The 16,388-nt window shown below is 39.2% G+C and overlaps 1 protein-coding gene across 1 annotated transcript in view; it reads right to left on the bottom strand.

Moving 5' to 3' along the window:
• The window catches only part of hmcn1 (hemicentin 1), a 142,618-nt gene that overhangs the window by 26,565 nt on the left and 99,665 nt on the right, over positions 1-16,388 (bottom strand). The window contains exons 65-87 of the mRNA XM_047374373.1: positions 13,089-13,213; positions 12,838-13,021; positions 11,056-11,153; positions 10,692-10,970; positions 10,409-10,605; positions 10,191-10,272; positions 8,661-8,797; positions 8,202-8,343; positions 7,947-8,091; positions 7,705-7,832; positions 7,460-7,616; positions 6,621-6,742; positions 6,324-6,488; positions 6,073-6,180; positions 5,377-5,514; positions 4,026-4,160; positions 3,541-3,810; positions 2,965-3,155; positions 2,607-2,820; positions 2,355-2,495; positions 2,019-2,209; positions 525-606; positions 140-409 (exon numbers count right to left, since the gene is read on the bottom strand). Coding sequence (XP_047230329.1) covers positions 140-409; positions 525-606; positions 2,019-2,209; positions 2,355-2,495; positions 2,607-2,820; positions 2,965-3,155; positions 3,541-3,810; positions 4,026-4,160; positions 5,377-5,514; positions 6,073-6,180; positions 6,324-6,488; positions 6,621-6,742; positions 7,460-7,616; positions 7,705-7,832; positions 7,947-8,091; positions 8,202-8,343; positions 8,661-8,797; positions 10,191-10,272; positions 10,409-10,605; positions 10,692-10,970; positions 11,056-11,153; positions 12,838-13,021; positions 13,089-13,213 — 3,701 coding nt within the window. The remainder of the gene's footprint in view (positions 1-139; positions 410-524; positions 607-2,018; positions 2,210-2,354; positions 2,496-2,606; positions 2,821-2,964; positions 3,156-3,540; positions 3,811-4,025; positions 4,161-5,376; positions 5,515-6,072; positions 6,181-6,323; positions 6,489-6,620; positions 6,743-7,459; positions 7,617-7,704; positions 7,833-7,946; positions 8,092-8,201; positions 8,344-8,660; positions 8,798-10,190; positions 10,273-10,408; positions 10,606-10,691; positions 10,971-11,055; positions 11,154-12,837; positions 13,022-13,088; positions 13,214-16,388) is intronic.

The raw sequence follows: 16,388 nt of genomic DNA, 5'->3' as shown, positions 1-16,388 counted from the left end.
CACATTTGATTTTCTGATTTACAAGCTAAAACTCTCCACAGAAATTATTCAAACAGAAATTATTTTAACAGTTTTCATAATGGTATAGTATGTGGAACTTGTTTAGTAGAAAACAATGGGGAAAAAATCGTCAACTTACCTCGTACAGTGAGAGCGACACTGACCAGCACTGATCCAAGTAAATTCCTGGCCACACATTCATATTCAGATGTGTCCTCTTTTTGGGCACTGGTGATCCGGAGGGAGCCATTGGACAAGGTGGAGAAGCGGTTGTATGCCCGCAGGGGGCGTGCATGTTGGGACCAGTCTATCATGGGAGGAGGCTCACCCTCTGCCTGACAATTAAGAATAACTGTCGTTCCTGCATCCACAACAGTTCCGACTGGCTCTAAAGTTATAATTGGCGCGCCTGATAGAAGAGGATAAGTCAGTTAGATTAACTCTCCCTCTAACATGTCTCTTCCTTTTTCCTTACAAATTAAATGTTAGGATTACAGCTATGTTGGTAAAGGTAAGAGGCTTACTCTGCAGTGTCAGGATAACACTTCTTTCCACAACCCCAGCATCATTTGTTGCAACACACATGTAGCTGCCTGCGTCTTCACTCTGTCAAATACATTTTAAATGTAAAATAAATTGCTAAATATCTTTTTGTTTGTGTTATGTAATGTATATGTATGTATCAAACCTTTTTGCATTTTTTTATGCTACAACAGACTTTAGGGTATTGTATTTAGGTTAACACAAAGTAGTGCACAATTGTAAAGTGGAAAAAAAGTTATACATGGTTTTCAAAGGTTTTACGAATAAAATCAGAAAAATGTGGCATCATGTATTTTTATTCAGCCCTAAGTCAAGACTTTGTACAGCCATCTTTTGCTGCTATTACAGCTGAGAGTCTGACATTTCTGACCATTCTGCTTTGGAAAATAGTTCCAGGTCAGTCAGATTAGACAGAGAGCACCTTTGAAAATACATTTTTAACCCTTGCCACAGAGTCTTTTAAGTCAGGAAGTTGAGTGGGTCTTTCTAAAACACGAATATTCTTTGATCTACACCTTTCTGTGTATTAAGAATTATTCTGCTTGCGTTTCCTCAAGTCATTCGCAGCATGTAACAGGTTTCCTTTAAGGATTGCTATGTATTTAGCTCCATGTTTATCAAAAGACCAAACCATCTTTCAAAGTACAGCTGCACCAACTCAAGCGCAGGACTTATAGATGTCCTGTCAGTAGATTCACCAACTTGTTGATCTGTGGTGCTCATACAGAATTACTATTGGCCTCTTGTCCATTAATCTGTTAGGCCATACATTTTCCTTCTTCCAACAATTGAAATGTAATCACTCAGTGTTCCATGGAATCCTAAACGTTGGATATTGTTTTATAACCTACCCCTTTTTAAACGTCTCCTCACCTCTATCTCTTAGCCATCAGCTGTGTTCCTTGGTCTTCATGATGCTGTTTGTTCTTGTTGTTGTTTAAACAATTTTAAAAAGGAACATTCCCCATTGTGGAGACGCATAATGGTTCAGAGCAGTTCTAAGGAGTTGCCTTCTCCTCAGGGAAAACGCTTGATTTTAACGCAAGAAAGTATGAGCCTAAAGGCATTGAGTTCATTCATTAATTTCACTCTGAAGTCCAACTTTTCTTTACTTTTGTTTATCATGCCACTGCAATATACTTTTTTCATCAGGTAAACCACTTTGAATTGTCTTAATTAGATGATATCAATATGATATAAAGACATTTGGTTGCACTGGATTTTATTTAGGAGATTCAGAGTAAAGGGGGTGAATGCAAATGCATACTAGACTTCAGGATTTTATAAAAAAAATAAAACATTTGATCCTTTTCATTCAAATTTATAGTTTTACACTACATTTTGTTTGTCACATAAAACCCTAATAAAACACATTAATGTTTGTGGTTTTAAAGAAAGAAAATGTGAAAAAAGGTCAAAGGGTATTATTGCTTTTGCAAGGCACAACCACATATTTTCCACGTGTCACTTCCTACCACTGTGCCATAGATGGCCAGAGAACCATTATCTAGCTGACGGATTCGGTCGTTGATCTGGATGTTTATGCCATTTTTGCTCCACTGGATGGTTGGCAATGGATCTCCTCGAACCTCACAGTTCAGGATGGCATTACCACCGAGAGGTTCAATTCGGTTGGAGTGAAGGTCCCCATTGATTATTGGAGGCTCTGGAGAACACATTGTGAAGACACATTGTGAGTAGTTATTGTGTGATGAATGAGATAAAATAAACAAATCAGAAGCCTTAAAGAGTCAGGAGATAAAAACATCATAGCAGTTTATTTAACGATGTTTCAGGAGAGTTTGGTTTACCTTTAACATAAACGAATCCCAGGGACTTAATAGTTCCCACTCTGTTTTCAGCCACACAGGTGTAGGTACCAGAGTCCTCTTTGCTCACTCTTTCTATCACAAGCTCACTGTGGTCATTCATATAACCATAGTGTACTACAGCTGTGAGGAAAAAGCATAAAAAAACATATTAAAAGGGAGGAAATACAAAAAACATATCTAAAATTGATGTCAATACCAACCAAAATATCATAATTTCTTAATCAGTCAAACCTGGGATTATTTTGTTGTTTATAGTCCATTTAATAGTTGGTGATGGGATTCCACTGACGCCACAGGTCAGCACAAGACGCTCTCCTTTGTTGAGAGCAACATCTGCGAGCTGCTTGGTGAAGGAGGGGTGAGTATGAACCGACAGCGTCACCGTCCAGGTGTCCTCCCCGACTGAATTGGTTGCGACACAAGAATAACTGCCGGCATCTTCAGGCTGGTGCATAGAGATTTGTTCAACACAACAATTTTGTTGACCAACAGAAATACATATGAACTTGGGTGAAAGCAATTGCACCTGAAGAGATAAACATAAAAACAAAAACGTTACCAGTCAAGCCTGGTCTGTTTGTTCTGATACCTGAGCGCTGTCAATAACCAGCTTCCCAGAAGGCAGAATGGTGTACTCCCCTTGGTTTTTGCTGAGAGGATTCCCATCTTTTTCCCAGGACAGTTTGGGTTGTGGGATGCCCTCTGCCACACATATCAGCTGAGCCTGACTTTTTTCCACAACAACAACCTCCTGCTCTCCACCACGGATGGAGGGAGGAACTAAAAAAATTTTAAAAAGGACAAAGATGTATTACCTCAAAAGTATCTGATTTCACTTTGACTTCTCTTTATGTGAATCTCTGATAGCTATTTGTACGTTCATAACAATAAGGCAGTAATTCAAAATCTTGGAATTTCTATTATACTATACATAATACAATGTGTTGAAAGAGTTGGCATGTTAAACCGTCTTTAGCATCTAGCGTGATTTTACCTGCACAGTAAGGCCCACATTTTCTTCATCCAGTTCAAGAAATTGTGCTAATTGTTAGTCAGGAATACAGAAAATCTATAATACACTTTCTATTATTATAGGAAAATGTGTCTGAAGCATCAGAAAGTATGTTTTTATGTCTGAATTCATGATGTTCAGTTTACAACCTACTCTGTACAGTTAGCCTCATATCCAAGCTGTCAGTTCCGGCCGGATTGGCAGCGGTGCAAGTGTACTGTCCAGCATCACTCTTCTGAACGAAGGCAATCTGCAACAATCCTGAGCTGAGCAACCGCTGGCGTACGGAGTCACTCAGCAGCTGCCTGTCTTTATGCCATGTGATGGAGGGTGGAGGGGAGCCCTCAGCTTGGCACTGAAGAGTCACAGGGGAGTCCAAAAGTGCAAGGTACTCCTGAGTCTCTGAACGGATCACTGGAGCAACTGCAGCACACAATGCAAACAGAAAGTAGATATATTTTGTATACTCAGACAGTATTAGAAAATGTTATCAGAAAACTAATGGTATAACAGTGTCTCCTTAGAATACAGATATTATTTGTTTAAGTGTAAATTTGACAAAGATTTCTGTGATAAATTTCAAATTTAGCTGTTTTTTTAATGGCCTTTATTCATAATTACATTAGTGTGTCACCTACCTTGCATTCTGAGTTTGGTCTTGCCCACTGCGGTGCCTGCAGGGTTTTGAGCTACACAAATGAAGGTCCCAGAATCTGACAGAGACGCCTTGGAGATCTGGAGACTTCCATCAGGAAGTACTGTGTAATCTCCACCTAATGCAAACCCAGACATTTAATTCTGAGCTAAGGTTTTATACTTCTTGAACATTTTATGTCAAATTACAAACACAAACTTTATTGTATTTTACAGAGATTTTATGTGATAGTCCAATGCAAAGAGCAGCAAAATTAAGGAAGGAGTAATAGAGAGGATGTATGTTTAAACTTTTTTACAAATGAAAATCTGCCATGCATTTGTATTCAGTCTACTCCAATACACCTAAATAAAATAAAACACTCAGTCAGAAAGCAAAATCCATATGTGTGTAAGTTATTGTCATGATAAATCCAGGTGTTCTGTGAAGGTCTCAGAGGTTTGCTAGAAAACATTAATGAATAATTGCCATCATGAAGACTAAAAAACAAACCAGACAGGTGAGGATAAAGTTGCAGAGAAGTTTAAAGCAGGGATATAATTAAAAATTATATTGCACGTTTTGAGCCTATCGTAATATACAGTTCAGTCCATCCTCTAAAAATGAAAAACGTGTTTCACAACTGCGAACCTGCCAAGACATGGCTGTTCACTGAAAACTTAGAGACCGGCCAAGGAGAGAAATATTCAGAGAAGCAGCCAAGTGACCCATGGTAACTTTGGAAGAGCTGCAGAGATCGATAGCTCAGATGGGAGAATCTGTTATTGAGTAATTACACAGTCCAATAATCTGGTCATCAGGGAATATTGGCAAGAAGAAAGTTAGAAAAAGAGAAAGAAAGATTAAACAAGAAAGGCTTTAGAAGTTCTGTTTGCTACAAGCTACGTAGGGAATAAGGCAAAGATATGGACAAACAGCGGTGAAAAGATCAGACCAAAATGTAATATTTTTGCCTACACACAGTCCCTCATCTATGGTTGCAAGTTGCTTTTCTTCAATGAATCATTGCCTTAAAACGAGACTGTGATCCTACTGTTTGAGTCTGAGTTCTCCACTACCACAATGCATGACAGTATCTAGTGGAAAACTAATGCTACACAATACCCTGAACACACCATCCCCAAGGTGAAACATGGTGGTAGCAGTATCGTGCTGTGGAGACTATTTGATTCAGTGCAGACAGAAAAGCTGATCAGTGATGGTGGAGCTAAACACAGGGCAACTCACATAAAGTCCCAGCAAGAACATTGAAGTTTGTGGTTGTAGTGTAAAAAATGTGAAAAGTTTCCAGGGGTATTAATACTTTTGCAAGGCACAGTATAGGTAGTGATTACCAGCAGCAGGTAAGTTGATACCCTCCTTCTGCCAGGTAATGGTCGGTCTGGGTGAGCCTGTGGCTCTGCAGGGCAAAGTAACAGGGCTGTTGTAGATCACATCCAGTGTGGAGGGTTGGGACTGGATCACTGGGAGTTCTAAATGGATGAATGAAGAAAGGATGATGGTGCTACTCATCAGCTGTCATACTTTAAAGTAAATGCAGTGACATTTTATTTTTGGTCTTAGAGTTGCTATATTGGGGGTAATTATGATTGTGTCTTGCTGCCACTTTTAGAATAACAGTTTAGAAGTAAAACAGAAATATAAAGATTCATAGCTTGTATGGCCATCTTAAATTCTGACTTATTAAAATAGCAGGTCAATTTATACAAAGCACCAAAACCCAAATAAAAAATACCAGAGGCATATAATAAATGCTTTTGGCTTTCAATTATACATTTTAAGAGATACATTTTTGCACCCTCAAAATAAAGTCTTTGAAAAAGATTTGCTAACTGCTCGTTCACCAGATTGTAAGCAATATTTGCAAACACATAATGCTTATATTTCCTGCAGAGGAATTCAGCATCCAAAGCCTTATTTTGATGTAGAAGTTTTTTTTAAAATACATAAATGATGTCATGCATTATATATGAACTTAATTTATAAAGCATTTATAAAGATAGAGCTTGTTACACTCTGCATGTTTTTACCCTGCACTGTAAGCTGCACATGTCGCTGGGTGGAGCCTGCGATATTTTTGGCCGTACAGATGTAGCGTCCGGCATGAGTGAGCTGAGCAGAAGGGATTTGTACTTGACCTGAGTACAAATAAACACACAGCAATAGCAGATAACATCCTTTACATCAGTTAACAAAGGCCAGACAGACCAATTATACCTAATAAGCCTTCAAAGTGACATAAAAAAATTTATAATATTTTTTTTATTAATTCAAATTTGACCTGTTGGCAAAATGCTGTATCCTTCCCCCGTATTGAGTAGTTTCATGCCGTCTTTGCTCCAGTGGATTGAAGGGTCAGGCACACCAGCTGCAGTACAAGCAATAACCACCGGGGACAATCTTGTCACAATTAGATCTGTTGGTTCGTCTGCAATAGATGGAGGAACTGGGGACAAATCGCAAAGTGAAAAACATTATTTTAGAGAATTAAAATATTTTAGTTTGCTTTTAATTAACCACAAATCAAACTCAATCCAATTAATGACATGAATGACAATCTGTAAACAGTTTTTCTCACCAATGACAGAAAGAGTGATGGATCTGGATTCTTCTCCTGCTTCATTAGAGACCACACATTTGTACTCTGCAGTGTCCTCCACTACAGGAGCTATAATCACCAAGGAGCCTGATGATAGCAATCTGAAAATAATTGAGAGGAATAAACATTTTTAATAAAATGTATGGTAAGAAGTTTTACTCAATTAACTATCCTTTTCTCATCTGAAGAATGAGACATTTTTGCACATTCTTCCTTGTAAAATGGCTCAAGGTCAGTCAGGTTGATTGGAAAGCAGATTTAGGTTCAGACTTTGACTGGGCCATTCTACTACATGGAAATTATTTCATCTAAACCCTTCCATTGCGGCTCTGGATGTGCTTTAAGCGCTGATGTTCAGCTGGAAGATAAACATCCATGACAGTTCTAGGACTTTTGCAGCCTCTAACAGATTTACAGCCAGTATTGTCTTCTCCACCTTATAATGTATTTTGCATTTAGGTCAAATGTTAGAGTGTAGATTTGGTGGACCACCATGTTTCAATAGGTTCTGTTTAGTGCTTTATAGGGGTATCACATCAGAGTATTTGAATACAATACAATATGTAAAAACAATGTACAATTTTTACCTTGTACTTCAAGGTTCTGCATTATTTCTGTCCCCAATAAAATACACAGATGTTTGTGGACACATTACACGAAAATGTTAAAAGGTTCAAAAGGCATCAACACTTTTGCAAAGCACTATAGATCTAGACTCATCTTTCACACAGTATGCCAAGAGAAAAGTAATAAGTTTGAAAAGTAAAAGGATTTATGCTTCACAAATGAGTAAAGAGTTGGAGGAAACCTGAACAGACCTGTAGATATTCTGATTCTGCTCAGTACTGATGGTTCGACCATTCTTCTGCCAGCTAATGGTGGGTTTAGGAATGCCGGTGGCCTCACAGGGTAGGGTGGTCTGCATGTTGACAATAACCGTCACATTGGTGCCACTGTTTGCGATAGAAGGAGGCACTACAAGACGAAAGGAAAGGATTGAACAGTAACGGCATGACTACAGCTCTGTGTAGCATTGCTCTGTTCACACATTTCTATCACCCACCATAAACTTGAAGATCCACTCTCTTGCGCTGAGTACCAGCCTGATTTGCTGCCATGCACAAGTAGCGACCAGTGTCCGTCACCTGAGCTGAGTGGATGTGCAAAGATCCATCCTCTGCAAATGTATACCTGCATAAATATTAACAAATTAGACATGATACCGTATCTGGCCATTACAGTTTTGTAAGATATTCATGAGAACATGGTTTAGGATGAGTATATAACACAAAAAACATGTTCTACCTGGGGTTATTTTCTGCTAATATTGCTCCATTTTTCCTCCAGGTGACTCGAGGCGGTGGCACCCCACTAACTACACATTCAAGAGCCGCTGGCTTGTTGATGTGTGTCGACACCATCTGAGAGCCGTCCTTAATAGCTGGAGGCACTGATGGTACAGATGTTCACATTAGCAAACCGTTTTATTAGATAAAATGTCCAAATGCATTGTGAACTTATATGAAAAATGTTATGCTTCAAAGTGAAATTTTTATTTACCGTGGACAGTCAGGTTAAACAGTCGAGTTGTCTTGCCAGCAATGTTACTCGCCACACAGGTGTACTGAGCTCTGTCTGAGAGCTCTGCTATGTTGATCTGTAAATAGCGTCCACTGGACAGAATACGAAGTCTTGTTGAGGTCTACACACGGGAAAAACATGAATTCAAAAAGGTCAGTGTTGATTTCTGTTTCATAATTGTGTAGTATTTCCTTATATTGTACATTTGACATTTCTCTATATCTCTATGTTACTTTATACTTACTACCTATTTTTATGGGTATCTGAATGCTTTCCATTGAATGTCACTTGCTGCTGACACACTGTATTTCCCCACCAGGTTACAAATAAAAAAAAGAGCTATTCTATTCTATTCTATTCTATTCTATTCTATTCTAGTCTAGTCTAGTCTAGTCTAGTCTAGTCTAGTCTAGTCTTGTAAAGGTTTCAGTAACTGACCTGCAGTGGTGTGCCATCTTTGAGCCAAGTCAAAGTTGGAGGTGGAACAGCATTAGACCTGCACTCCAGAGTTATCTGACCATTCTGCAGCACTGACAGATGCCGAGGTGTACTTTCTCCAGAAATGTTAGGGGGAACTGAGGGAAACACCAGAAAAATGTAGATATATAAAACAAATTGCATCGGATCTTTCTTCACATATTGATAATACCAGTTCTGAGTATCATCAAACAAAAACAATCAACGTAAATCTTTATTCTTTTGACATATAATATTTATTTACTGGTCAAGGTCAGGGATAAGCCACTGAGCAATAGACACGGTGTCGACATAGATGCTACACCTAGACCTCATTCAGATATAAGATAATGATACTTCTATGGGACCTATATATGTAATATAGAATTGGAAAAAGTAAAACTGTCTGATTTAAAATAGGTCTAAGCTTAGACTTGGATTCCAAAGTTCCTAAGGTCCACTCAAAAGTCTTTAAGCAACGCAAAAATGCCAGAAAGCGTGAACCAAAACAGCTTCATCTGATTTAGTATTATAATCTAATTTAAAACTTTTTGCAATTGGCATGTTGCAGTTATAACATCATAGTCTGCAAAATACATTTTTGTTGAATTGGGGGCAAACATTTGTCAGAATAGTGTTGATATGAAAAAATATTTGCACATTTACAGTGTACTGTGTTGTTAAACACGCTTCTATTAATGTTATTACAATGAAAACAAAAGCATGACTTATAACTGATGTCTAGCTCAACTATCAAAGCACTGCATTAGCACTTGGGATATTTGGGATACTTGGGAATTCAATGTCAGTTACTCCTATTCTTCTCTTGATGTTGTTCTTTTTTAGAGAACTAGTCAATCTTGGATAAAACAGATATTTGTTTAGACTTAATTAACATCGAAAACTAATTTTAGACACTAAAACAACTTTCACTTTCAAACATAAATAAATAATAAAGAATATAAATCACACAAAAATCTAGGAATGTTGAAAAAAGTCTCTGCACAAAAAAACAACTCTGCAGTTAGATTCTAATGGTTATGATTTTGAGTCTTAAGTGAACTTGCAGACATGGAGCTAAGGAAGGGCTGGTTTTAAAACCGGTTTTAAGAGGTTATCATACTGTTTGGCCTCCAGTCATTCAAATAAGAAAGTCCCAGAGTGGATGGAGTTTTTTCTGCTGCTGTTTATAGCATAGACTACAGAACAGACTAGGGAAGAAATGTTTTGTCCAAAAAGCACATATTAAACTATGTTCCTCATCTGCCTCTGAGATATTCCCTCAGAACAAAAACTTGTCTGATGATATCCAGAAAGCATCGTTTTAGTGTACAGCCTGAATAGTTTGACACTTTGGACTAAAACGTCTGCTGTCTCCATCCATACGTCATCATATTCACCACTATTCTCTCAATTTTTGAATTTTGTTTTAAAATTCTAAAGTTCTCAAAGACTGTAGATAAAGCGATAACGTTTGTCCTAAAATATGTACTCTGTGTTCCTGTCACTCACCGTGCACTTGAACCAGGAAGTCCTTGTCATCATCTCCTGCTGCACTATTGGCCAAGCAGCTGTATCTGCCTGTGTCATCCAGCTGTGAGGGAAATAGTGGAAGAATTAAGGAAAGTTATGTTCTTCTGATATAAGTCATTTTATCATATATAAATTTTTATGATAATAGAACATATAAATGCTGACAGAATGCTGTGACAAAAAGAGCTAAGAGCAACCTGTGCTGAGGTAAAATGGAGAACCTCTCCTCCACGGAGGAGACGCAGGCTCTCTGTCTGTGGGAGTGGGCGTTCGTCTTTCAGCCAGGTCAGAGTGGGTGTCGGGATACCTGTGGCCTCACAGAGTAGCTCCAGGACATTATTAACCACTACAGAAACTTTTGCTGATTGATCAGAGCTCCTGATGCGGGGAGGGTCTGAAAAAGACAATGTAAGCAAAGTAAAGCTAAAACAAAAACAGAAAATAGAAAGAAACTAGAAAATAAAGTCTGCTTTCACCTACCCAGAACCTTCAGGTTGAAGTGACGGCTTGCTTGACCAGCGTTGTTATTAGCCACGCAGCTGTAAAGTCCTGTGTCATTAACCTGGGCCTGGTTGAGATGTAAGGTGGTGTTCAGGCTGAGGAGGCTGACCCTGTGGTCAACCATTAGAGTCGCTCCATCTCTGAGCCAGGAAATGGTAGGAGTTGGGCTTCCATCAGCAATACAGAGCAACGAGGCCAAAGTTCCTTTGATTATAGTCACGTCTTCTGTGGTTCCTGCTCCTTCAACACCAGGAGGAACTAAAGATGGCATTTTAAAAACTCATTAACCGATGGCTCCTCATTTTCCCTTGAAACCCCTAAATGTATGAACAAATACACTCACCATGAACCTGCAGGGTATACTGTCTGTTGTCCACCCCTGCTCTATTAGATGCCACACATGTATAGGTTCCACCATCAGACACTTGGATTCGGGTAATCCTGACATATATAAGACCACAATGTTCCGTCATAAACACTTTCATCTCCACATGTGACTATGTAGTTCAAAATGTGTACAGGAAGTACAGTGCAAAAGTACTGACACCCCTTAAAGGCTTTTGCATTTTGTTTCATTACAGCCTTAAATGACAGAACAACAGAAAGCACCACATAACAGTAAAAAGGAAATAACATCCAGTGCAACCTTACCTTTAAAGGTCATCCAATAACTAAATACAGTGCACCTGTGTATAATTTAATCTCTATATGAATTTTGTTGTTTTGTGAAGGTTTCCAAAGTTAGTTAAACAACATTAGTCTAATTTCAGGGAAGAAACTGTGGAGATGTTTAAAGCAGAGTTGGGTTATAAAACAATACTCCAAGGTTAGAACATCTCATGGACCACTGTTCAATCCACAACTGAAAACTAACCAAGTCTACAAGGCTGGGCAAGAAGAACATTAATCGGGGAAGCAATCAAAAGGCCCACTGTAACTCTAGAGGAGCTGCAGAGTGTTACTGCCAAGGTAGAAGAAGCAGCAAAACGACCACTATTAGTCATGCATGATACAAATCTGGCCTGTCTGGTAAAGTAGCAAGACGAAAACCACAGGTAATAGAAATCCCTAGGTAAATAATGGTTCTCTGGTCAGATGAGACCAAAATTAAACATGCTGGCTTGCATGTAAAACACACACATGTATGAAGAAAGATTACCATTACAAATACCCTGAACACACCATCCCCATGGGGGAAACATGGTGCTGGCATCCTTACCCTGTACAAATTCTCTACTTTAACACAGACCTGCGAACTACTCAGAGGTTGTGGGAAGCTGTTTGGAACGAAATACAGGCAAAGCTGAAAGAAAACCTGTAAAAGACTTGAGACAAGGCAGAGTTTGTCATTCTAGCAGGACAAAAACTCTTAACATACAGCCAGAGTAACAAAGGAATTGTTTAAACAAAAGCATAATATGTCACCAGAATGGCCCAGTCAAAGGTCAGAACTAAATGCAACTTAAAAATATGTGGTTAGACCAGGAAATTGATGTTTGCAGACACCCTCCATCCAATCCAAAAGTCCAAGCTGTATGAATACCTTTGCAAGGCACTGTAAACCCATTGATTTATGATCAAATCTTTTACATAAATATATACTAAGATAAGATCTTTGTTTTTAAACCCATTCAATAGAATATTCTGATCGGATTTGGCTCGATTGGAAAGAAATTGTATTCCCAAATGAGAGTGGTGGTTAATGCCGATTTTCAACCCGAATGGTTGGCATGTAAACACCTGTTCAGATCATGTTATTCTGACTGTGGCAAACTGATCTGACTGTGTGCCCTATATCAAGATGATCAATTTCTGGCTTTAGTGGCAAGATGCAAAACTGCAGGGAAACATTCAGAACACTCAGAACCAACACACTTCCGAACAAAACCAAAATGTTTTGGAAAAACTTGGAAAGATGGATCAAACCAAAAAATATATTTCCAGAATCTATTTCTAAAGTTATGATAACATTTGGAGTATTATCGAAGAACAAGAAAACAGAACTCTGTGGTAACCTAATCTTTTGTTTGTCTTTTTATTCATAAACAAAGAGTGCTAAGATCATTGTCTTTCACATGTTTACTTTCTTACTTACTGTCTTCATGTTCCCTGACCATCGACTTACCGGAGCACTTGTCCAGCAGAGAGGAGCTGTATGTTGGAGGAGACTGGAAGAGGCAGCCCATTTCTCAGCCAGTTCAGTTGTGGTCGAGGAGACCCATTAGCAACACATTCAATGCTGACAGAACTGTCCAGAACTGTGGTCAGATCCTCAACAGGCTCACTGCTGCCGAGAATTGCTGGAGGCACTGTGAAAGGACATGGAGTTTAAGGTAAAGAAACCACTTTGAGTTTAAAATAAAGAATTTGACCTACCATATACATGCAAATTAAATATTCTGTTCTCTTCCCCGGCAGCATTGGAGGCCACACAAGTGTATTTCCCACTGACAGCAGGGTCTGCTTGGGTCACGGTTAGAGTATTGCCATCCGAACTGACCCTAGAGATAAAGAAAGAGAATATTCCACATCCTTAACACCTTAAAGGCAGAAATTGTTTGTTTTTTGTCCAAAGTTAAGGAAATGACAAGTGCTCATTTCTAAGAACTTCCAAAGGATGGTGGGTATCTCATACTAAGTTTTATCAGAAACTACCTGGACAAATTGCCCACAGATCTTACCTGGGTCTAAATATGAAGAAATTACGCAAATGTTTTAGAACATCAAGTCCAGTCACATCTATTAACCATTTTTTTGATGCTTTTGATGTGTGTGTACTAGGATGAATGTTGTAATATTCACAGGTTTCTGCTTTGTCAGCAAGGGAACGTTATGCTTCCTGTAAAGTTACAGTCTCAGATATGGAGATGAAAGCTCCAAGTCGTAGGGGACCCTGTGTAGTTCTGTAATTATTAGCTAAAACAGAAAGTAAACTACAGGGCAAAAATTTGGAAGCATCTGCAAGTGGGAGTACACACTACATGATAAGATTTTGCCTCATTGATATGTGTTACCTATGAAGGGTCAAAGTAACAAAAATTAACTTGAAAGGAATTAAAGGTGTGAAATACTGAACATGGTAAAATTGAGTCCCGTAAAAACCTCAACATCTGATTAATTTCACCTCTGTGAAAATTTGAAACATGATAACATGGGAAATATTAATGTTATAAATATTAAGGTCATCAAATTTAACGCTGCCTCTTTTCATTCACTGCCTTGATTCACTGCCTTGATTTTAGCACCTGCACTTTTACCACTTTTTCATTCATCGCATTCACAGTGTAATTATTGTTACTTCTGGTAGATCGTAATACTGCAGCAGCCCCGGCGTGACAGCGGAGTACTTGTAGTCCATAACCATTTGTGCATTTTCAATACTACGGCAGTGACATCGTTGGCCACGGGGTACCGCCAGGAGTCAGAAGCGAAGAGCGCCCAGGTTGAATCTCCAGACTCTCCACGTCAGTCTCTCTTTAACATGATGAGTCTGGAATCAGGCGCCTTCTATGGAAGAATGAGGGAACACTGCTTGGTCGGCTGACAAAGCTGAAGTGGTAAAAATGGAGGCGCTAAAATTAAGGCAGTGAATGAAAACAGGCAAAGTTAAATTTGATAACCTTATTATTTATAACATTAATAATTACCTTGTTGTCATTTTAATGACCTCCAAATTCTAGGATTTCACAGAGGCAAAATTAATCAGAGGTTGATTTTTAGGGCACTCAATTTTACCATGTTCAGTATTTCACACCTTCAATTCATTTCAAGTTAATTTTTGTTACTTTGACCCTTCATAGTAGCCTTCCTCAATTTACAGGCATAGATGATTGTTGCCAGATCATTGCTGAATAAATGTTAAAATTTGAAAGAGCTACAACTTCAGTGCAAAATTAAAAAACAAATCCCAGTTTGCATCACCAAGGAAATCATCATCATTTGTTTGTCCAACACAGTATGATTAGTTTCTCTCAAATATTTACTTATTTGTACACGTTTGTTCTTGATTCCGCCCTTTTGGCCAGTAGTGTAGGCCAGACTATATCAGATGGATTCTCTCCAACAATTCAGCATCCAAGGAAAAGTAAATCTTCACTAGTGCAGACAGAACATCTGCATAGCTGCTGTACCTGCATTGATTCTATAGCAGTGACAAATATGAGCGATATATATGGGGTTTCTGGGTTGTCAAAAAATTGATGGCAGCCTGGTTTAGCCAGAGATAAAATTTTGCATGCAACCAGGTCAAATGAGTAGGAAGATGATTCAATTAAATTAAATTCTATTTAAAAATAGTTTATTAATCCTAAAGGGAAATTAAATGTTGTTGGAGCTCATTATGAGGGTTTCTTCAAAGAGCCGTTGTAGATGCTGATGGCTGTGGGCAGGAAGGATCTGTCTTACTGCAGATCTGAAGAAGCCTCTGACTGAAGACACTCTGTTGTTGTAGGACAGTCTCATGAAGAGGATGCTCAGGGTTCTCCATAATGTTCTTCATTTTATGAAGAATCCTTCTTTCCACAATGATCTCCAGAGGTTCCAGAGGAGTCCCCAGAACCGAACCAGCCTTTTTTATCAGCTTGTTGAGCTTTTTTAAGTCCCTGGCTCTGATGCTGCTTCCCCAGCAGATGATGGTAGAAGAGATCACACTTTCCACAACAGACTTATAGAAGATATGCAGCATCTTGCTGCAAACACCAAAGGACCTGAGCTTCCTCAAGAAGTACAGTCTGCTCTGTCCCTTCTTGTAGATGGCTTCACAGTTGCATCTCCACTCTAGTCTGTTGTCCAGGTGAACACCGAGGTATTTATACTCCTCCACCACCTCCACCTCTTCTCCATGATGGAAATAGTTTTTGACTTATTCCTGTTTCTCTTAAAATCTACAATCATCTCCTTTGTTTTAGTTACGTTCAAGATGAGATAATTGTTTCCACACCATGCCACAAAGTGGTCCACCACCTTCCTGTACTCAGCTTCTTGTCCATATCTGATCCACCCCACGACTGCAGAATCATCCGAGTATTTCTGTAGATGACAGGAGTATGTCTTGTACTGGAAGTCTGAGGTTTACAGAGTGAAAAGGAATGGTGAGAGTACAGTGCCCTGTGGTGCTCCTGTGCTGCTGACTACCTGGTTAGACTCACAACCCTTCAGTCTCACAAACTGTGGTCTGTTTGTCAGGTAGTCTTTGATCCAGGAGATTGTTGAGGCCTCCACCTGAGTCTTCTGGAGTTTCTGACAAAGCAAATCAGGTTGGATTGTAATAAATGCACTGGAGAAATCAAAGAACATGATCCTCACAGGGCTGCTGGCTTTGTCCAGATGACAGTGGGTTTGTTGAAGCAGGTGTATGATGGCATCTTCAACTCCAACTCCACAGCGATAAGCAAACTGAAGGAGGTCCTGATGGTTTACTGTTTGCTTACTCAGGTGGGCCAACAGGAGTCTCTCTAGGACCTTCATGATGTGAGATGTCAGGACAACAGGTCCATAGCCATTGAGGACTGATGGGTGAGTTTTTTTTGGTACCGGAATAAGACAAGAGGTCTTCCACAACACCGGAACCTTCTTCTAGGCCAGGCTAAGGTTGAAGAGGTGCTGCAGAATCCCACAGAGCTGCTCTGCACAGCCCTTCAGGACTCTAGGGCTGACATGATCTGGACCTGCAGCCTT

This window comes from Girardinichthys multiradiatus, chromosome 9, assembly GCF_021462225.1.
Source record: "Girardinichthys multiradiatus isolate DD_20200921_A chromosome 9, DD_fGirMul_XY1, whole genome shotgun sequence".
Lineage (NCBI taxonomy): Eukaryota > Metazoa > Chordata > Actinopteri > Cyprinodontiformes > Goodeidae > Girardinichthys > Girardinichthys multiradiatus.
This window is presented reverse-complemented; position numbering and strand designations above follow the sequence as displayed.